This window comes from Hemitrygon akajei, chromosome 17 (assembly GCF_048418815.1).
Source record: "Hemitrygon akajei chromosome 17, sHemAka1.3, whole genome shotgun sequence".
NCBI lineage: Eukaryota > Metazoa > Chordata > Chondrichthyes > Myliobatiformes > Dasyatidae > Hemitrygon > Hemitrygon akajei.
Genome location: NC_133140.1, coordinates 11,019,502 through 11,042,912, shown reverse-complemented (window position 1 = coordinate 11,042,912; position 23,411 = coordinate 11,019,502). Strand labels below are relative to the sequence as shown.

The 23,411-nt window shown below is 39.2% G+C and overlaps 1 protein-coding gene across 3 annotated transcripts in view; it reads right to left on the bottom strand.

Annotated features, from left to right (window-relative positions):
* The window catches only part of cnot1 (CCR4-NOT transcription complex, subunit 1), a 229,274-nt gene that overhangs the window by 64,437 nt on the left and 141,426 nt on the right, over positions 1–23,411 (bottom strand). For 2 of the 3 annotated variants that reach the window (XM_073069650.1, XM_073069649.1), the window contains 5 exons: positions 22,679–22,909; positions 20,861–21,001; positions 18,473–18,652; positions 17,972–18,088; positions 17,735–17,845 (listed from right to left, as the gene is read on the bottom strand). In XM_073069650.1, coding sequence (XP_072925751.1) covers positions 17,735–17,845; positions 17,972–18,088; positions 18,473–18,652; positions 20,861–21,001; positions 22,679–22,909 — 780 coding nt within the window. The remainder of the gene's footprint in view (positions 1–17,734; positions 17,846–17,971; positions 18,089–18,472; positions 18,653–20,860; positions 21,002–22,678; positions 22,910–23,411) is intronic. The other variant, XM_073069651.1, reaches the window with a different exon arrangement.

Here is a 23,411-nt window from a genome sequence, read left to right as displayed (position 1 = left end):
AAAACTGTGGGTGACTGGTAGAACTGTTACTATGGTGAATTTGTTATGCACAATCAACTGTTATCCTTATCATTTAACACTGACTTTAGAAAGATGGATACTTTATTGATCCCAAAGGAAATTAGAGTCATAGTAGCATTACAAATAGAGATATAAATATTAGAAGAGAAGTAGAATTTTTTTTATTAAGTTACTACAAACAGTCTAACAGGAGGGGGTCATCACTTCCCCAGCTATAGGTTGACTCATTATAGAGCCTAATAGCTGAGGGTAAGAATAATCTCATATAGCACTCTTGTCTTAGTCTATTACTGAAAGTGCTCCTCTGTTCAGCCAAGGTGGCATGCAGAGGGTGTGAAACATTGTCTGGAATTGTCCGGATTTTCCGTAGGGTCCTTTGTTCTACCACAGCCTCCAGTGTGTCCAGTGATCGTGATTGAACAATGATGATTTAAGTCTTCAGGCCTTTTGATTCCTGCTGATAACACTTCTGTTGCATAGCTTAGGAAGTTTTAATGCACAAGGCACAATTTAACTGTGCATAAGTATTATACCATGTGAATTCATTTCAAAGGAATACCTGCCTAGAGAACAACTGCCAGTACCTTTCAGTATTTATTCACCATGGGGTGTGGGAGTAGGAGTCAAAAAGTTATCAGATTTGAGAAGTGGTTTTAATGAAACCAGAAAGGAGTGTTTGGTATAAAGGATTATTGCTAAGTCACAAAAGAATGATAAGAAAGCAGTTCTGGTAGAAGGTCATCAACTTAACACTTACAGTTGCAAGAAAAAACTTGTCAACCCTTTGCAATGACTTGGTTTTCAGAATTACTCATAAAATCTTCATCTAAGTCACAATAATAGATAAATACAATCTGACTAAACAAATAACACAAACAATTGTACAACTTCTCGTTAATACTGAGAACACCATTTAAACAATCACAGTCTGGGTTCAAAATCATATGTGAACCTCAGAGGTAATGCCTTCTTCAAAAGCTATTTAAAGTCAGGTGTTCCAATCAATGAGATTGAAGTTGTGGGTTATAGAGGTGCCCTGCCCAATATAAAAAGACAAAGCCTGTTCTTCTCAAATAAGATCTGTTTTATCTGCAACATGCTTCAATCGAAACAACTTTCAGGGGACATTAAAAGAAAAATTGTACAGATGAGGCTGGAAAAGGCCACAAAAGCATTTCTAAAGATCTGAGTATTCATCAGTCCACAGTAAGAGAAATTGTCTACAAATGGAGGAAATTCATGACTGTGGCTTCTCTCCCTAGGAGTGGGCATCCTGCAAAGATCACACCAAGAGCACAATGTGCAACACTGAAATAGGTGAAAAAGAACCCAAAGATAACAGCTGGAGACCTGCAGAAATCTCCAGAACTTGCTAAAGTCTCTGCTCATGCATCCACTATAAGAAAAACACTTTACAAGAATGGTGTTCATGGAAGGACACCATAGAAAAAACCACTGCTCTCCAGGGGAAAAAAATTGCTGCATGTCTCCAGTTTGCAAAAGGCCACCTGGATGTTCCACAAAGCTTCTGGGACAACGTTCTGCTGACAGATGAGACAAAAATGCACACTGCTATGTTTGGAGGAAAAAGAGCTCTGCAAAACAACACCAAAACCTCAACCCAACTGTGAAGTATGGTGAAAGGAGCATCATGGTTTGGGGCTGCTTTGCTGCCTCAGGACCTGGACAGCTTGTAATTGTTGAGGGAACAAAGGAAGGCACAGAGTCGAATGTACTTCCTAAGAAGGTTGGCGTCATTCAATGTCTGTAGTGAGATGCTGAAGATGTTCTATAGGTCAGTTGTGGAGAGCGCCCTCTTCTTTGTGGTGGCGTGTTGGGGAGGAAGCATTAAGAAGAGGGACGCCTCACGTCTTAATAAGCTGGTAAGGAAGGCGGGCTCTGTCGTGGGCAAAGTACTGGAGAGTTTAACATCGGTAGCTGAGCGAAGGGCGCTGAGTAGGCTACGGTCAATTATGGATAACTCTGAACATCCTCTACATAGCACCATCCTGAGACAGAGAAGCAGTTTCAGCGACAGGTTACTATTGATGCAATGCTCCTCAGACAGGATGAAGAGGTCAATACTCCCCAATGCCATTAGGCTTTACAATTCTACCGCCAGGACTTAAGAACTTTTTAAAGCTATTATTAATGCTTTTTGAGATGGTGATTTAGATGCATATCACATTTTTTTTACTGAGTTAAGTATTGTATGTAATTAGTTTTGCTACAACAAGTGTATGGGACATTGGAAAAAAGTTGAATTTCCCCATGGGGATGAATAAAGTATCTATCTATCTATCAAGACATTTTACAGGAGAATGTCAGTCTGTCACCTGAAGCTTGATTCAAGTGGGATGATGCAATAAGACAATGATCCAAAACACCAAAGTAAATCAACAACAGAATGGTATAAAATGAAGAAAATTCATGTTTTGGAATGCCCAAATCAGAGTCCAGACCATAACCCAAATGAAATGCTGTGGCATGACCTGAAGACGGCTGTTCATGCAAGCTATCCCAGAAATATTGATGAACTGAAACATTTTTGTATGGATGAATGGTCCAACATTCCTCCTCGCTGTTGTATAAATCTGATCAGCAGCTACAAGAAATATTTGGTGGAGGTTAATGCATCTAAAGTAGGATCTACCAGTTATTAAATACAAGGGTTCAACTACTTTTTTCAAACTGGACTGTGAATGATTAAACAATGTTTTCAATAAAGATGCGAAAAGTGTAATTGTTTGTGTGTTATTAGTTTATACAGATTGTGCTTGTGTATTTTTGTGACTTAGATGAAGATCAAACCATACTTTATGAGTAATTAATACAGAAAACCATTAATTGCAAGGATTCACAAACTTTTTCTTTCAACTGTAACTCTATGTCTACAGAGGCTGTTGTATACCTTCAGCAAACACAAGGAAATCTGCAGATGCTGGAAATTCAAGCAACACACACAAAAGGCTGGTGGAACGCAGAAGGCCAGGCAGCATTCATAGGAAGAAGCACTGTCGACGTTTCGGGCTGAAGGGTTTCGGCCCAAAACGTCGACAGTGCTTCTTTCTATGGATGTTGCCTGGCCTGCTGAGTTCCACCAGCATTTTGTGTGTGTTGTTTGTATACCTTCAGCTTTGTTTTTATTCACTACAGTCCAACAATTGTGTAAATACTAAAATAGTCATTAACAGAAAACGCTTTACCATTTACCAGCAAGATCTCTCAACAATGATAATTGATAGGTGGAAAATAAAAACTGTAGGCGTGTAATGACAACAGCCAATAATTTTAAATCTATATACATCATTCTTGAACTATGATTTACAATTTCAGCTAAACCCCAGAAAAGTGTAGAATGATGAGCCAGGGAATTTATTTTAAAAAAATGTTCCTATTCTAAAGGATGCAAAATAATTAAAGCAAACACTAATATCTTGAGATATAATCTTTAACAATACTACTACTCCCCAATCGCAAAAGTTACTCACCATACAAGTGAAGAATTCACAGCTATTAAAAATATTTTATCATGAACATTTCATCTTATTGTTAATAAAATGTATTCAAATCTGTAACTCTCTTCAACCTAAATTCCCAATTCCTTTAATCCTAAATAATATATGGGGCTTGAATACATCGAATGACCAAGAAACACTAGGCTGATGGAGAAGAGAATTTCATGCAATCCACGTAAGGAATTTTCATCTCAATCTAAAATGTTATCCCTCTAACGAGAAAATCAACAAATGCTGGAATCCAAAGCAATACACACAAAATGCTGGAAGAACTCAACAGGCCAGGCAACATCTATGGAAAAGAGTAAACAGTCGATGTTTCAGGCTAGGACCTTTTCACCAGGACTGCAGTTTCTCCAGCATTTCGTGTCTGTTGCTTATGTTATCCCTCCACCATGTGAAAATGCAGATGTTACAGTGACAAAATGCTCCCTCCTATTCTTTCACCAATTATTTTAAAATCAACACCCTTGGTTTTGAACACTCCATCCTGGGATTTTGATCCTCTCAGTCTGAAATTATGTATATGTCATTTAAGTTTCTTCTAATCCTGGGGTTCCCAAACTGGGATCTATGGATCCCTCGGATAATGGTAAGGCTCCATGGTATTAATAAGGTTGGGAACAACTGCTCTAAACCCTCTCCGTGAAAAAGAAAACAACCAAAATTTATCAAGTGTTTCCTCATAGCTACAAAATTTTCAGTCTTGTCATCATCCTGAAATCTCTACATATTTTCCAACACAATCATATTTTTCCTGCAATCTGATGACCTGAATCGTACATGGTGCTCAAGTGATAGACCAACTAGTATTGCAAGAATAATTTCACTGCTTTTATATTCTGTGCCTCAGCTCTCATTTCAAGCACTTAATGACATCAAAATTATCTTTGGACTTACATCGGAAGGTTTTGTTACTGTGCATCACTCAATATCCTAGAACATAGAACAATACAGCACAGTACAGGCTCTTCAGCCCACAATGTTGTGCCAACCCTTAAAACCTGCCTCCCATATAACCCTCCACCTTAAATTCCTCCATATACCTGTCTAGTAGTCTCTTAAATTTCACTAATGTATCTGCCTCCACCACTGATTCAGGCAGTGCATTCCATGCACCAACTACTCTCTCAGTAAAAAACCTTCCTCTAATATCCCCCTTGAACTTTCCATCCCTTACCTTAAAAGCCATGTCCTCTTGTATTGAGAAGTGTTGCCCTGGGGAAGAGGCGCTGGCTGTCCACTCTATCTATTCCTCTTAATATCTTATATTCCTCTATCCGGTCTCCTCTCATCTCTCCAAAGAGTAAAGCCCTAGCTCCCTTAATCTCTGATCATAATCCATACTCTCTAAACCAGGCAGCATCCTGGTAAATCTCCTCTGAACCCTTTCCAATGCTTCAACATCCTTCCTATAGTGAGGTGACCAGAACTGGACACAGTACTCAATGTGTGGCCTAACCAAGGTTTTATAGAGCTGCATTGTTACCCCACGCAAACTCTATCCCTCGACTTATGAAAGAACACTCCATAAGCTTTCTTAACTACCCTATCTACCTGTGAGGCAACTTACAGGGATCTGTGGACATGTACCCCCAGATCCTTCTGCTCCTCCACACTTCCAAGTATCCTGCCATTTACTTTGTATTCTGCCTTGGAGTTTGTCCTTCCAAAGTGTACCACCTCTCACTTCTCTGGGTTGAACTCCATCTGCCACTTCTCAATCTTATCAACGTCTCTGTGCAATCTTCGATTATCCTGAACACTATCCACAACACCACCAACCTTTGTGTGGTCTTCAAACTTGCCTTGTACTCCCACATCCAGGTCGTTAATGAAAACCACGAAAAGTAGAGGTCCCAGAACCGATCCTTGTGGGACACCACTAGTCACAACCCTCCAATCTGAATGTACTCCCTCCACCACGATCCTCTGCTTTCTGCAGGCAAGCCAATTCTGAATCCACCTGCCCAAACTTCCCTGGATCCCATGCCTTCTGACTTTTTGAATAAGCCTGCCGTGTGGTACCTAGTCAAATGCCTTGCTAAAATCCATGTAAATCACATCCACTGCACTACCCTCATCTATATGCCTGGTCACCTCCTCAAAGAACTCTATCAGGCTTGTTAGACACGATCTGCCCTTCACAAAGCCAAGCTGACTGTCCCTGATCAGACCATTATTCTCTAAATGCCCATAGATTCTATCTCTAAGAATCTTTCCCAAAAGCTTTCCCACCACAGATGTAAGGCTCACTGGTCTATAATTACTCCGACTATCCCTACTACCTGTTTTTGAACAAGGGGACAACATTCGCCTCCCTCCAATCCTCCGGTACCATTCCCATGGACAACGAGGACATAAAGATCTTAGCCAGAGGCTCAGCAATCTCTTCCCTCGCCTCGTGGAGCAGCCTGGGGAATATTCCATCAGGCCTCAGGGACTTATCTGTCCTAATGTACTTTAACAACTCCAACACCTTTTCTCCCTTAATATCAACATGCTCCAGAACATCAACCTCATAAATCCTCCCGATTTACTGCATATTCCTTGCTTGCTGGACTTCCCTAAATACATTACAACATACAGAACATAAAAAAAGTACACAACTAGCTGCTACTTGTTCACTCTCAAGCCTTCACTCTCAGGGTTGGCCAAGTAATAGAGGCATTTGAAAATAAACTGCATTCAGTCATAAACAATTGTTCTTCTTGTGCAAATAAAGTAGGAAATTAATAGAACTCCATAGGACCTTTTACTCCCCTGCTCACAATCTGCACTTAACTCTCATCAAAATCACCAGCAAGAGCAGAATCAAAATGCCATATAGTATTCCAAAGATCCCAACACTCACTCCCAACAACGAGTCAGTACAACATTGGCCTACTTTAAGCTGCCCTTTTCAGTTCCTCTTGGCATGTATATAACTTCATCAACAGAACCCTGATTTCTACAGGGTCATTTTCAAACTCTGGTAGTACTCAAACTTGTGACACTCAATAAAATTAAGCACAGGGGCTTCCTGAATTACAAGAGAATTGACTTACAGAAATCTGAGTTTACAGAAACTCTCTCATAAATTTTAAAGGAATTTTATAGGATAGTAATGTTCATGGTATTCATTAACAACTGGTATTCATTAGTTTAATTAGTCTGATTAATTTAATTAGGGTGAACACTGATTTGATGGAACAAGTCATCATACGAAGTGTATGATGCTGAATAGCTATAGAAATCCCACATTTCTAATTTAGAGCAAAAATTAATAAAAAGGTTTATAAATAGTTGTCTGGAATGGAACTCTTATCTAACTCAGGGACTCTTCCATATGTGATGTCAAAATTATTTTTCTACACCTGGACAACGATCAGTTATGCTTGTATCTGCTAGCAATGCCAGTCATGCCTTCTTCATCCTGGTGTTATCTAAATGACATACCATTGCCTATTGTTTTTAATACTGATTTTTTTCTAACATTTCAATACTGGAAAAACTTGCTAGTCCACTTCAGAAGGTAATTAATATTCAAACACAATTATTGTGGTTTGGAACTTTAGTCAAAAACTGAGGAAAGAATGGTTTCTACCCTAAATGACTGTAATCATGTTCAGTTTTTCCAACATCACAGAACTTCCTTATTTTTGTTGATATAAAGGCTTTCTTAAACTCAAATTCTCCAACCATAAAAATGGAATCTGAACTATAACTCACTAATGTGAACCGAATTTGAACTAAATATTGTTTATGACAAAGCTATACGTCCAAAGATTCTAAATGTTCAGAGAAGTAAAACTAATTTACATTTTATGCTATAAAAACTAATAACAGGTATTTAAAAGCTAGAGTGAATATTTGAGAAATAGCGCAATATACATGGTCCTTGTAAAAATAACTATTTGATATAGTGTAATGTGCTGTAAGGATTCACTGCTAATGTAATGGCTTTTTTGTAATGTTTCACTGCTAAGGTAACGGTTTCTCTGTAGCAGCAAGATTTGGGTTATGGCTGGAGAGAACAGGACTGTGGTATGCACGTTAGCCAATCAGAGATCGTTGCTCTGTCTTGTGAATCTGGAAGGAGGCTTTTTCACGGACTTTGTTGAGGAGAGATGAAGAGGGAAGACACGCGTGGAGAGAGCTGGTAGACCATCGGACGGAGTGGATTGGAATCTGAAGGTCCAAAGGTTGGTGACGCTCGGAGGAGATCGATGGTGGAAGAATGGAGACTGAGTGAGCTTCAACGTGCACTTTTGACTTTTCCTTGAATCGGGTCCCTTTTTAAAATTTTCATTACTAACCCTATATTCAGATTAAGATTCATAAAGTTCAATCATTTAATTGCATATGGTACACTGTCTGATATTTTGCATTGTGGGTCTGTTACCGGGTGGTATATTACACAGCATCCACACAAATGTGATTTCTCAGTTTAGCGGAGCCAAAGGCTGTTTTCTCCTCGATGAACACGAGCTGGCTGAGCCTGAGGGTTACATAGGCAAGTACAGTCAACAAGGTGCATTAGCAATAAATACAGAAGTTTTCTTGTACAACTTAAAGGCAGTATAACATGGCAACAACTCTCAATCAAGATTGGTGACCATGCTGCTGTATCTAAAAAAGTATACAGGCAGTCCCCAGGTTACGTACGAGTTCTGTTCAAGTCCGTCTTTAAGTCGGATTTGTACGCAAGTCGGAACAAGTACATCTGGTATTATTTAGCGTCAGTTCGCCAAACGTTTGACTTAGTATACAGTATATATTTTACCTTTCTATGCATATAAAACACTTAAGAAACGTATGCATTCCAATAATTAAACCACTGCGTTGCTTAGTAATAATTGTAGCTTTCATCAGGGCAGGGCGTTTCACATGCTCCATTATTCTCTCTTTATCCGTTATCCTTTAAAATTGTTCCGATCGTTGACTGACTGTAGCCTAATGCTTTTCCAATGACCAATGGCATTTCACCTCTTTCCAAATGCTTTATTATTTCCACTTTATTTTCAATTGCGATCGCTTCCCGTCAATGGAACAGAAACACTGCAGGTGACAGGTCCCGAGCTGTGCCGGCTCCCGAGGTCCACTGGGTCCTAAGGACCACCGCACTGAGACAGGCTAAATGGGACAAATGGGGGCTGTGCTGAGTTTGGGTATTTGATCCTCAACAATATTCTGCATGGGTATTTAAACTGGAGGTGGCAGCTTTTTTTTATGAGGTCAAGTTGCGAGCTCGACATCAACCCGGCACGGATGGTACGGGAGTCACTAGATCGACATCAACCCGGCACGGGAGCGGACTGTCACTGGATCGAACCTCCGTTCCCGAGCCTGGTGCTGATCTCACTGCGCCACCAGCCAACCGGAATGGGGGGGGGGTTCAGGGTGAATCTTACTAAGAAAAATTTAAGCCAAATACAAAGTTAAACACTCAACAGTGTCAACGGCAACAATTTAAAATGGCGGACAGCATTCTCCTTCCTCGGTTCGTAAGTACGAGTTGTCCATAAGTCGGGGACTACCTGTATTGTATATGCTACTTACACGAAATTATCCTGAAGTCATTGCATTTTGTTCAGAGAAATTATCAGCTTTTATTGTGAAAGCAGCTGTTCTTCTCATTGTCTTTGCTCTAATTAGGAGACAGCAGAACTGCAGACTATGCATATCCCAGTCAGTATAGATAGGTAACATCTCCACAATCACCATCAGCACACGTGCACTGCAAGGCTACATGCCAAGTGGCCTGCTCTTTAGCTTTATACTTATGATTGCCATGGCTAAGTACTACTCCAATGCTATATTTAAGTTTTCTGATGACACCAATGCTGCTGGCAACATTAAAAGTGGTAACAAATTGCCATATAGAAAGGAGATTGAAAATCTAGTTGATTGGTCCCATAACACCAATCTCTCAGTCAATATCAGCAAAACCAAAGAGCTGATTATCAACTACAGGAGGAAGATGATGGAGGTCAATGAGCCAATCCTCATTTAGCGATTGGAGGTGGAGAGGGTCAGTAACTTTAAATTACTTGCATACTATAGAGGATCTGTTCTGGGACCAGCACAAAAGTACCATCACAAAGAAGGCACAACTGGTTGCATCATGGACTAGAATGGAAACATCAATGCGCAGGAACAGAAAAGTCTACAAAAAGTTGCGGATACAGCCCAGTCCATCACAGTCAAAACCCTATCATTGAGCACATTTACAAGGAGCGATGCTCCAAGAAAGAAGCATCCATAATTAAGGATCCCCATCATCCAGGCCATACTGTCTTCTTACTATTGTCAACAAACAAGAAATACTGTAGTTCTAGGCCCACACCACCAGGTCCAGGAACAGTCATTACTCTACAACCATCAGGAACCAGCATGGATAATTTCACTCACCTCAACGCTGAACAGACTGCACAACCTACAGATCACTTTCAAGTTCTCTACAACTTATGCTCTTAATATTATTTATTTACTTATTTTTAATTTATTTGCACCATTTGCCCTCTTTTGTAAATTTGATGTTTCAGTCAGTGGAGTCTGGTTAATTAGAACATTGGCACAATTAAGTGGCTGCTCCTGTTAGCCAAAGATTCATGGAATTAGTTAAAAGGTATATAAAAAAAGACAAGCTACCATTTACCCAAGTAACAATTTATGTATTTAAATGAAATACAGAACTATAAAACTGTGAATTAGTTTCTAACAGCTATCAATAGAGGAATTCATCTGCCATGTTCCTTTGATTGAATGTAAGTGAACAAAATTAGTGCAAACACCTAGTACAGATAATGAATTGCCTTCATACAATGCCTCATGATTGCATTCTCCAAATTTTCATTTTCATTATAACACTCAAGATGATCATTGATACCTACAAATGCTTCATAATTCCTAAATTGAAGTAGTGAAACTGTTTCATTTTATTCTTGGTCATTTCTGGCATCTCCAAGCCAGAATGCTTAAAAATGTAGTGAGCAAAACAGTTCTGAATTTCTCACTATTGCTGCCATTTGAATACAAACACACACAACTGACACTATTAAAAACAGATTGCTCTAAGCATGGTGTAGTGTTTAACGGCCACATAAGTGCATGCAATGTGACTGACATTAGTTAGAAACTGTTTCCTGCCCTAATTAAGTGGCAGTGTCCCATATCAAAGAAGGGATTCTCGGCTACTTCCTTGATTTGTATAGAGATACTCCAACAGCTGCACTGATTAACCGATGGCCCATTTAACCAGAATCCACTGTATATGGTTTTTCATAAAAGTCATATTTCTTTATTTTCTTGCATGAACAAAAATGAATCAAGGTAGTATATGGTGACATAAATGTACTTTGGTAACAAAATTACACTGAACTTTAGTTAGCAGTTCATGAGGGAGCTGCATTTTTCAGTGGGTCACAGCATGATTACAACCATTGCACCGCAATGTGGAAGTCAGGTGCCAGTAAATCCAGAAAGTTGTAAAATTAGTCATCATGTCACCTTTGACACCCTTACTAATCAATAAGCCTCCACTTTAAATATACCCAATGACTGCTCCACTGCTGTTATGTGCAGATTCACCACCCCCTGGTTAAAAAAATTCCTCATTTCTGTTTTCTAAAGGGACATCCTTGTATTCTGAGGCTGTGCCCTCTGATCCTACATTCCACCACTATAGAAAACATCCTCTCCATGTTCATGCTATCCTGCACTAATTTGTAGCATAATTAGAGACAGATTCTTCTTCTTCTTTTATTTCCGGCAGTTTAGACACAACTAGGTATATTACTGCCCTCTGCAGGATGTACATTTATTACAGAATTTCAAGAAACTGAAATTCTCAAATATGAACTAGTCGCACATAGAAACAGAATAAATTTTTCAATCAGAAGGTGGTTCTCTTGGTGGCCAAACAAAGATTTAACAGAAAAACAAAATACTTTTAAGTTAGCTTCTTGAACAATATTCTTCTTTCAATTTTATATTGATTACAACTCAGCAAAACATGCTGAACTGCCTCTGGACTACCACAGACACATAATCCAGTTGGATGTTTTCCTATTATCTTTAAGTAATACTTTAGCCCACAATGCCCCAACCTAAGTCTAGTTAATTTCACCATATCTCTATGATTTAAAGAGTAAGAGTCTGAGACCTTTTTAACTAGAGGGTGACTAGAAAAGAAATGTTGTCACTACCTCCTCCCATAGATGCTGTCTGGCCTGCTGAGTTCTGCCAGCATTTTGTGTTTTTATTTATTTCCAGCATCTGCAGATTCACTCGTGATGCCTTCCCTTTAATTCATTTTTCCAATCCTCTTGCCATTTCTTCTCTATGCCTTTTTTCATCCTACTTCTCGATTCTGCTCTACCTAGGGGCATTCTAATTCCTACTTGCCCGCTTTGTAAGGAAGACTTTGCAAACCCATCCACAATTTCATTTCCCTCCACCCCAGCATGCCCAGGTATCCATGTAAATCTAACTTCACAATCCATTTTCCCTACTCTAAACAAAACTAAGAGAATCTCAATAGCTATGTCAGGACGAGCTTTTGATTTATTTTTTTAAGAGATAGATGAGTCAGTATGATGTTGTGGGCATCACTGGATCGTGGCTGAAAGAAGGCCATAGTTGGGAGCTTAATATCAAAGGATATACTTTGTATTGAAAGGACAGACAGGAAGGCATAGGCAGTGGTGTGGGTCTGTTGCTGAGAGATGGAATTGCATCTTTAGAAAGAAGTGACATTGGGTCAGAGAATGCTGAATCTCTGTGGGTGGAGTTAAGAAACTACAAGGGTAGAAAAAAACATCATGGGAATTATATATAGGCCTCCAAATAGACAAAATGTGGAGTTGAGATTGCAAAGGGAGCTGGAAAAGGCATGTAATAAGGGGTAAACACACAACTGTGATGGGGGACTTCAATACACAAGAGGGTTGGGAAAATCATGTTGGTGATGAATCGCAAAAGAGGGAATTTGTTGCATGCCCATGAGATGGCTTTTTAGAGCGCTTGTGCTCGAGCCTACTTGGAGAAAGACTATCTAAAATTGGTTGTTGTATAATAACCCAGATCTTATCAGGGAGCTTAACATTAAGGAACCCCTAAGAGACAGTGATCATAATGTGATTGATTTCATAGTGCAGTGCGAGAGGGAGAAGCTCACGTCACATGCACCCCCTGCATGGAGGTTGGTGAGCAGTGGTGTTCCAGGACCTCTCCTCTTTGCGATTTTTATAAATGACCTGGATAAAGAAGAATAATTGTAAGTTTGCTGATGACACAAAGGTTGGGGTTATTGTGGATAGTCTAGAGAGTTGTCAGAGGTTATAGCAGGACATCGATAGGATGGCAGAACTGGGCTGAGAAGTGGTAGACAGAGCGTGAGGTGGTTCATTTTAGTAGGTCCAATTTGAAGGAGGAATATAATATAAATGGTAAGACTCTTGGCAGTGTGAAGGATCTGACTGATCTTGGAGTCTATATCCATAGGACACTCAAAACTACTGTACAGGTTGACAGTTTTGTCAAAAAGGCATATGGTGTGTTGGCATTCACCAACCGTGGGACTGAGTTCAAGAGAAGTGAGGTAATGTTACAGCGATACAAGACCTTGGCCAGACCCCATTTGGAGTACTGTGTTCAGTTCTGGTCACCTCACTACCGGAAGGATATGGATACTATAGAGAGAGAGTGCAGAGAAGATTTACTAGGATGTTGCCTGGATTGGAGAGCATGCCTTATGAAAATAGGTTGAGTGAACTTGGTCTTTGCTCCTTGGAGTGATGAGGGATGAGAGGTGACCTGACAGAGGTATATAAGATGATGAGGGGCATTGATCTTGTGGATAGCTAGAGGCTTTCCCCCCAGGGCTGAAAAGGATAACACGAGGGGACATAGTTTTAAGGTGCTTGGAAATGGGTACCGAGGGGATGTCAGGGGTAAGTTTTTCACATAGAGGGTGGTGGGTGCATAGAACGCACTGCCAGCGATGATGGTGGAAGTGGATACAATAAGGCCTTTTAAGAGCCTCTTAGATAGGTACATGGAGCACAGAAAAATAGAGGGCTATGTGCAAGGGAAATTCTAAGCAGTCTCTAGAGTAGGTTACATCATCTGCACAACATTGTGGGCTGAAGGGCCTGTAATGTGCTGTAAATATCCATGTTCTATGTTCTATCCAGGCCTTTCAATAGTCAACATCTTTCAATGAGACTCCCCTCCTCATTCTTTTAAACTTCAGTGAGTACAGAAATTGTCTCACCCAGTCCAGAAATAATTATTAACTATATTAATTAGGTTAACATAGCTGAATATTAAAAGTGGGCCAAATTTCAGTTACAAATTTAGCCTCAGAATTTACAAAGTACTTTCATTTAGAGACTTACTCTGCATTAGTTTTAGTTTGTAAGATAAACTGCTCACACACTTCGAAATGTATGAACTACCTCTCCATTACTGATGTGGAGTCAAAAAGATTCACTGCCTTGTTTTAGACAGGAACAGTGTTAACTTTAAAAAAAACACTGATACAGCTCCCTCTCATCTTGTTATTTCATTAATATGTAGATGATTTACTAACACCACTGCATTAATACCTTATTATAATTATGAATAGTCTACAGCTGTCAGAAGATTGTGCTCATCTCAGCCTATCTATTTGCATCTATTTAAGATTATCAGAGAAGTTGAAGGGTTCTGGACTGAACAGAGTACTTTTGGTATCAACACAAATGTATTATATGCTGGATTTCATGTTAGATGGGATGAATTCTGCAATCCAAATACATTATGGCACAAGGTAAATGCTTGGTGTTGCAGCATAAACAAGACAGAGTCAGAATCAGTAAAACTGTATGGAAATTGGCCCTTCTGCCCATCTTGTCCATGCTCAAAGTGCCAACCTAAGCTAATCTCAGTTGTAAACATTTGGCCCCTTTCCTATCAGAGACTAATTCAAATGTCTTTTAAGTGTTATTGTACCTGCCTCAACTATTTTCTCTGGCAGCTAGTTCCATGAATGCAACATCATCAGCGCAATGAAGTTGCCCCTCGGGTACCTTTAAAATTTTTCCTCCTTACCTTAAATCTATGCCCACTAGTTTTTGGCTCCCCCTCTCTCTCTCTCAGAAGGCTGTTGGCATTCACCCTATCTATTCCCTCATGATTTTAAATGCTTCTACATTGCCAACTCCTCAGTCTAGCATCCTAGAAAATCAAATATTAGCCTACCTCTATCTCAGAACACGGAGACCAAGCAACATTCTTGTATTAACATCTTTCCTACAACAGGGTGCCAGAGTACACAATACTCCAAGTGCGGTGTCATGAACATCTTGTTCAGATACACCATACATTCCATGTCTTGACTGAAGGACAATGTGCCATATTATCTTCACCACTACCCTGTTCATCCATGCTTCCAAATTCAATGAATACGTAACTATATTCCTCAGTCCACAACCCATTCCGAGGCACTACAATTCACTATACAAGACATGACTGATATTCGGCACCTCACACTTACCTGGATTGAACAATTGCCAATCCCCACCCCGATTATCTACCTGGTCAATAACTCTCTGTAGTTTTAATCAACTTCCCTCACTGTTTACAACAGCACCTAGGATATTAGATTCTTGACTGGTCAAGGCATGAAGAGATACGGGGAGAAGGCTGGAGATTGGGGCTGAGAGAAAAATTGAATCAGCCGTGATGAAATGACAAAGACGACTCGATGGGCCACTTGGCCCAATTCTACTCTGCCATTCCATCGTGGTAGATCAACAACAGAATGGTTTAAAAAGATATTAATGTTTTGGAAAGGCTGAGTCAAAGTGCTGACCTTAATCCTATACAATTATTAAAGACCTGAAGCAAGCAGTTCATGCAAGGAAGCACACCAACATTCCAGAGTTGAAGTAGTTCTATAAGGAGGAATGGCCTAAAATTTCTCCAAGCTGACGTGCAGGACTGATCAACAGTTACCAGAAATGTTTTGTTGAAGTTATTGCTGTACAAGGGGGTCAAACGAGTTACTGAAAGCAAAGACTCACATACCTTTCCCAACAAATACATGTAATATTAGACCATCTTTCTCAATAAATAAATAAGTATAATTTTTTTTGTGTTATTTATTTCATTGGGTTCTCTTTATCTAGCTTTAGGACTTGCATGGAGATTTGATCACATTTTTAGGTCATATTTATGCAGAAAGAGAGAAGGTTCTAAAGGATTCGCAAACTTTCTAGCACCACTGTACCCATGGATTTGGCCTCCATCGCAGTCTGTGGCAGAGCATTCCACAGATTCACTACTCTCTGGCTGAAAAAAATTCCTCCTTACCTCTGTTCTAAAAGGTCACCCCTCAATTTTGAGACTGTGCCCTCTAGTTCTGGATACCCCCACCATAAGAAACATCCTCTCCACATCTACCTTATCTAGTCCTTTCAACATTCGGTAGGTTTCAATAAGATCCCCATGCTTTTTTCTAAATTCCAGTGAATACAGGCCCAAAGCTGCCAAACGCTCCTCATATGTTAACCTCTTCATTCCCAGAATCATTCTTATGAACCTCCACTGTACTCTCCCCAATGACAGCACATCATTTCTGAGATATGGGGCCCAAAACTGGTAACAATACTCAAAGTGCAGTCTGACTAATGTCTTATAAAGTTTCAGTATTATCTCCTCACTTTTATATTCTATTCCACTGGAAATAAATGCCAACATTGCATTTGCCTTCTTTTCCACAGACTCAACCTGTAAATTAACCTTCTGGGAGTCTTGCACGAGGACTCCCAAGTCCCTCTTCACCTCTGATGTTTGAACCTTTTTCCCATTTAGATAATAGTCCACATTATTGTTCCTTTTACCAAAATGTATTATCATACATTTCACAACACTCTATTCCTTTTGCCATTTTTTTGCCATTGTTCCAATTTGTCCAAGTCATACTGCAATCACATTGCTTCCTCAGCACTACCTACCCCTCCAAGTTATCTTTGTATCATCCACAAACTTTGTCACAAAGCCACCTATTCCATTATCCAAATCATTGACAAACAATGTGAAAAGTAGCAGTCCCAATACTGGCCCCTGAGTAACAGCACTAGTCACTGGCAGCCAACCAGAAAAGGCTCCTATTATTCCCACTCACTGCCTCCTGCCTGTCAGCCATTCTGCTATCTATTTCAGATTCTTTCCTGGATAAGCAGCCTCGTGTGTGGCACCTCATCAAATACCTTCTGAAAATTCAAGTAAATGACATCCATTGCTCCTCTGTCCATCCTGCTCGTTACTTCCTCGAAGAGCTCTACAGATTTGTCAGGCAAGATTTCCCTTTGACTGATTTCCCTTTGCTGACTTTGACTTATTTTATCATTAGTCTCCAAGTACCCCGAAACTTCATTGTTAACAATAGACCCCAACACTTTCCCAACCACTGAGGTTAGGCTAACAGGCATATAATTTCCTTTCTTTTGCCCTCCTCTTTTCCTAAAGAGTGGGGTGACATTTGCAATCTTCTGGGACCATGACAGAATCAAGTGATCCTTGAAAGAAGCATCTGCTATCTCTTCGGCAATCTCCCTCAGGACTCTGGGATGTAGTCAATCTAGTCCAGGTGACTTATCCACCTTATAACCCTTCAATTTGCCTAGCACATGGGACTCACCCTTGCTCCCTGACATTCACGGACCTCTGGCATACTACTAGTGTCTTCCACTCAACAGTGAAGATGGATGCAAAGTACTCATTAAGTTCATATGCCATTTCTTTGACCACCATTCCTACATCACCAGCAAAATTTTCCAGTGGTCCAATATCAACTCTCACCTCCCTTTTACTCTTTAATATAACTGAACAAACTTTTGGCATCTCCTGCTAGTTTGCCCTCATATTGCATTTTTTCCCCCTTCTTATAGCTTTTTTAGTTGTCTTTTGCTGGAATTTAAAAGTTTCCCAATAATTTTGATACTAGTATTTCATCCGTTGCTGAAATTAGCAGTCATGTTCACAGAAGAGTAGTGTCTAGTTTGCGACAAGACAATGATCAAACTCACAAGGAGCCAGTGCAAACAAGAACTTGAGTACTGTCATATTTACTCTAACAGTAGAAACTGCATCCGAATTTTATCAAATCTTTCTTGGGACCGAGAAGTCACCTCTATCTAACAGTAATAATTTTTTTTTAAACTTACCATACTCCTAACGCTGGACTCTAAAACTTTGGCAACGAAAGGGACAACATAGAGCATCTCCTGCTGACCTTTTATGTAAGCTTCCAGCAGCAATGATTTCACATCCAGATCCTACGTACAAAATGAATGCAAAAATAAAAGCAAGACCACCTAAATGTTATAGGTTAATTCAACAACTAAAGACTCTTCAACACCAAAATAGACTCAAAAACTGATCGAATATGTGAAGGCACTTACAATATGCAAAATGGGTTTATTTTTGGCCAAAGTGATCATGCCCAACCAGTGTCCCAGGTTCTTCAACAATGATCGATCTGAGAAGTTTGCTGCAGCCTTGTCTGAAGTTAACAGTACCTAAAATGGCCAAGAGAAATTGATAAACAGGGCTGCAACTCATCAAGTTAAAATACCTTAATTATTACCTAGACTTAAAATTAAAATTAATGTAGCACTTTAATGTGCCAAATGGCTTCTAAAGATGCATCACATAAAGATGCTCTGCAAAATATTACACTATAATGCATTAATGCACTGAGGAGAATAATGTTTAACACCTTACGGATCTATACATTAAAGGATCTTGGGTTTAACGGCTTACCAACTCGTGATGTATTGTATTATGAACAGTTACTCTACATTGGCAAAATGTACATATGGTGGGGAAAAAAGGACAGTCTGCAATGTTAACAGACACAGATGAAAATAAAACCTCAATGTTCATACTTCTACAAATCTTACCTTGATGTTTCTGTACGTTTCAGAGAGCACCATTTTGTTAAACTCTAGGTTTTTCAAGGTATCCATAAAGTTTGAATACAGACTGTGAAAGTTTGGTTCAATGCTAACCCGCTTCATAACCAAATATTGAGATACCCAGGGCATAAACTCATCCTTCACTGTCTCCTTCAGTTCCTCCACCTGTAACACCACAAATTAATAAAACATCATTCATACATTAGTTACAAGGGTACAATCTAAAGTTGAGAAATATTGCAGTTTGGCATTGAAGATTAGAGTGCCATCTTAGTAGGTGACCAAACAATTGATTAACATCTTCAAAGTATTTAATTCCTGTGACAATCAGAGCATCCTGCTCCTAAACAAATAACAGCTTTGCTGATAAGTTCAATGCTGGGTCTGTAGCTGTTTGTCATCTGTATCAATGATCTGGATGATAAAAGTAATGAACTGGATCAGCAAATTTTCAGATGACACCAAGATTGGGGTACAGTGGACCTCAAGGAACACTATCAAAGTTTGCAGTGAGATCTGAACCAGCTGGAAAAATGGGCTGAAAATGGCAGATCAATTTAATACAGACCAGTGTGAGGTATTGCACTTTGGGAGGTCCAACCCAGTGAACTGTAGGAACCGAGAAGTGCAGCAGAACAGAGGGATCTGGGAATCATAATTCCTTGAAAAGTAGTGTCACAGATATCTGGGCCAGAAAGAGAGCATTTGGCACACTGGCCTTCATAAATCCAAGTATTGAGTACAGAAGCAAGAAGTTATGTTGAAGTTGTACAAGATGTTTTGAGGCCTAATTTGGAGTATTGTGTGTAGTTTTGGGCACCTACCTACAGGAAAGATGTCAATAAAATTGAAAGAGTACAGAGAAAATTTACAAAGATGTTGCCGGAACTTGAGGAGCCGAGTTACAGACAAAAGGTTGAATAGGTTACGACTTTATTCCCTAGAAAGTAGAAAACTGAAGGAGATTTGTTAAAAGTATATAATATTATGAGGGGTACAGCTCAGGTAAATGCAAGCAGGAACTGAGGTTGGGTGAGACTACTACTAGAGGTCATGAGTTAAGAGTGAAAGGTTTAAGGGGAACATGAGGAGGAGCTTCTTCACTCAAAGAGTGGTGAGAATGTGGAATGAGCTGCCATTGCAGGTGGTGGATATGGGGTTGATTTCAAAATTTAAAAGAAATTTGGATAGATACATGGATGGGACAAGTATGGAAGGCTATGGTCCGGGTGCAGATTGATTGGACTAGGCAGATTAACGGTTCCGCTCAGAGAAGATGGGCTGAAGGCCCATTTCTGTACTATAGCGGTGTATGACTCTACGAATCAAAGTTAAAAGATGAGTCATCAACAATATTTATTCTCCAACCACAAAATGCTGCAAATCACAAAGTCATTGAACCACAAAATTAATTGATTGTATTTGATGCATTTGAGTTCTCAATAAGATACAGGATTAGTTATTAATTCTATTATATAGCAAGTTCAAAACATTGTAATTATCTAGCAAATGCTGTCTTCTGGGGACTAGAAATATTTCGGTTTAAATATGTTTAGTGTCATTTCATTATTTACTAAACAAGCAATCTGCACACATACTCAAGGCTCCCTAAACTTTTTTTAAAATCTGTCCTCCTCCACTTTGGCAGAACTAAGGACAGATTAAAAATCATTGAAAACAGTTGGTCTACTGAAATGAAACAATGGGAACAGGAGGAATACACAAAAGAAAGCCATCTTACTAAAAAGCAAGGCCAAAGCTTCCAAATTTATTATCTTTTGAACCATCATTTTCTATTGATTACAGAAATATCACATATACAAATTTATCAACGAGGATTTAGGAATCTGGAAGATTTGAGTACTGATGCACTCTGGCATAACAAAACACTTTCCTGCTAAATGTTTAATACAGTTCCCACATCAGATCATTTCAGTAGGTAATTAATTAATGGGCTTATTAATGTCACTCAATGGTTTGATCAGATTTGATTAAAACTATAGGGTGAAATTAAGAAGCCCATTAGGTCATTTTTATCATCACAGATACCAATGGGCAGTCATCAATGCTTATAGCTTCTGCTTTGATCGCAAACAGAAATAATTTTAGCTTTGATTTAATTAATGCCACTGAGCTGAGGATCTGGATGATATACTCCAGCAACAACTCAGTTGGCATTTATTTGAAACTAAACCCAATTTAAATAGTGCACTGTTAGATATTCAAGGTATTTAAATATCCAATGGTTGCAAGAGACTGAAACCAGTGCGTTTGCTGGAGAAACTATTTAATAGAGACTAAGTGTTCTCCAAGCACAAGTTTTCTAAGAATATCAATGTTATAAAAACAGATACTAAACCTCGGAATACCCACCTTCTGTGTCATATTGGACTGTGAGAGGTTGTTAAAGATGAATGCCACTTTTTCTTGAATATTTTCAGGAGGTTCCACTATCCTCTCTGCCTGGTCTGTGGCCACCAACAATGTTTCTATGTTTGTTGTATTGATAGAGGGCTAAAAATAAAGGATTTTATTTAATATGATGTCTATGGAATGGTATTAAAACATTATCCATTATAAAATCTTACTTGGAAAAGCAACCCACTCCTCAAATGTTTCATGTTCAAAGGAATTGGCAGCTAAATTCAGGATTATTTTTAAGAATTTAATTTAATCAAAGACTAAAATCCATAATTTGCCACAGGTGATGTATTAGCATCTGCACCAGACTCAGAGGCAAATGGTTCCGGGTTCGAATCCACCTGGCACCTTGCATGCTTTTCATTCGTGCTGAGTTGAGCACCAAACTAACAACTCCGCTTCATAAAACAGACAAAAATTCCAAAGAAATGGCAAGTTAGCTGCCCAATGTGCCACAAGCCATAGAAAGAAACAACAAGTCATTGAACATCAATCTTTTACTGTGGGCTCTTAGGAGCTTTGGAACATCTAAGTATAAAAAAATCATTACAACTGTAGACATTCAATTCTCATCAAGCTGGATGAAGTTGAGCATTTGCTTTCACAGCATGGTATTTAAATTTTGCATATGCTCAATATTCTATATATTTAGATGATGTAATTAAAATCTCAGCCTGTTATTTACAGGAACTGTAATGTAACATTTTTGAAACAGTAACATGCATTATAAAATAACTATTACATGGAGATAAAATCTTTGAAAAGTAACAGCACAAAAAGTTTGTGATCGCAATTTGCTGTAACAGCAGATTAAAAGCCCAAGTAGAATTTTGAAATGACTAAACCACATGTATGAATGCAAGATAGGACACTTCTTATTGAGAAATCCAATGATACCTTTTGAAAGTTGGAGGTGATAAACTAATCATGAGATCTTTCTTAGCCCTTCTCAATCATATGGAGGGGAACAGAAAAATTTTAAAATGGTATGCTTAATACTTTACAATATTAATTTCCATTTTGCAGAACTGGAATATTCTCAATCTTGTAACATCTGCTAAGTTACCGATATAGAGTCAAACTACCAACCCCTGGAAAGAAAATGACAATGGACCTGCTGTTGGGAAAGCTGCCCATGCTTACAGCTAAAGTATGAACCAAACACTTCTACATAGCTGCTCAAGTCTATCACAATCCATAATGTAGGGCCCAGCATGGCAATACCATCATTAGCAGGGCTGGGGGGGGTTGGAAGTGAAGTGACCAAATGCAAAGACAGCAAATGCCAGCACCGTCAGTCTTCAGCAGCTATTAGGTACTAGGGTTCTGAATGACTTGGACATTCAAATGCTTAAAAACAGTGAAAAAACATACACATTTAAACAAAAGAAAATACCCTAGAAAGATCTTCTCAATCTAGAAAGTCTTGTCCTTTGCATTTGGTCCTGTCCATTCAAATATTGAATCTACTGTCCTTGATTTAGGCAAGAGGTAGCAAACACTGGGCTAGAAGATTCACCAGTGCAGCTGCTCAAGATCAGGAGCAAATTCATGCTCTAACACTGGACATCATGAAAAGGAATGGATTTTGGAAATCAGTAAAGAAAGTGGCTGGAAGACTACACAGGAATCCTAATCTTGGTGGTACTTCAACTGAAAAATATTAGGCAGTTTGAGATGTAACTGCTGGCATTTCACAGAAAGTTCCAGCCCATTATTGTAAATGAACTTAATCTCTGCCGCCAGTGTAAAACCATCATAAACACTCACCGGTACATCTTTCTTAAAGCTCACTCCAGTCGGCCTGGTAACTGTAGTTGCTTTGGTGACTGTGGTGGTTGTGGAAGTGGTTACTATGGCACTGACCTGTCTGGCCATAGGGGTCTTATTCTGAGCCTGTGCTTGAGCCTGAGCTTGTGCCAAAGCAATACTGCCAGGCGTTGTAATGCTACCCTGCATTTTCACAGGGGGGTCTCGGGACTGCTGGCCATATTCAATGTACTAGAAGAAAAGGAAAATTAAAAAAAAACGACAATAGTTAGTATAGCTCATTGTTGTAAAATTACCCTAACATAAGCAAACATTATCCAGCTTACCCAAAAAGTGGACACTATTGTTTTTCGTTTCGACAGAACATATTTACAATTATATCGAGCCCACTTATGACTCCAAACATGGATTTATCTGATTTCATTTGGGGATGTGATCTTTGGGGCTTATGGTTGATATTACAGAATTACTCTCAGTCACTGGGTGAAGGGAGAGGGGAAAAAGGAGAAAACAGACTAACTGAAGCTGATAAATTTACCAGTGGCCCATCCATTGTGAAACACAAACTCTAGTGTACTAGGTGGCATTAGTAACTTTGATGATATGCTCATGGATTTAGGGTCCAGGAAATAATTCAAATGTTCAGGAGAACAGGGAAAAGGTTGGTGACAAAGATACCTCATCAACCAAATGCTGTTCATGCAAAGAAAAACAAAGCATACACAGTTCACTG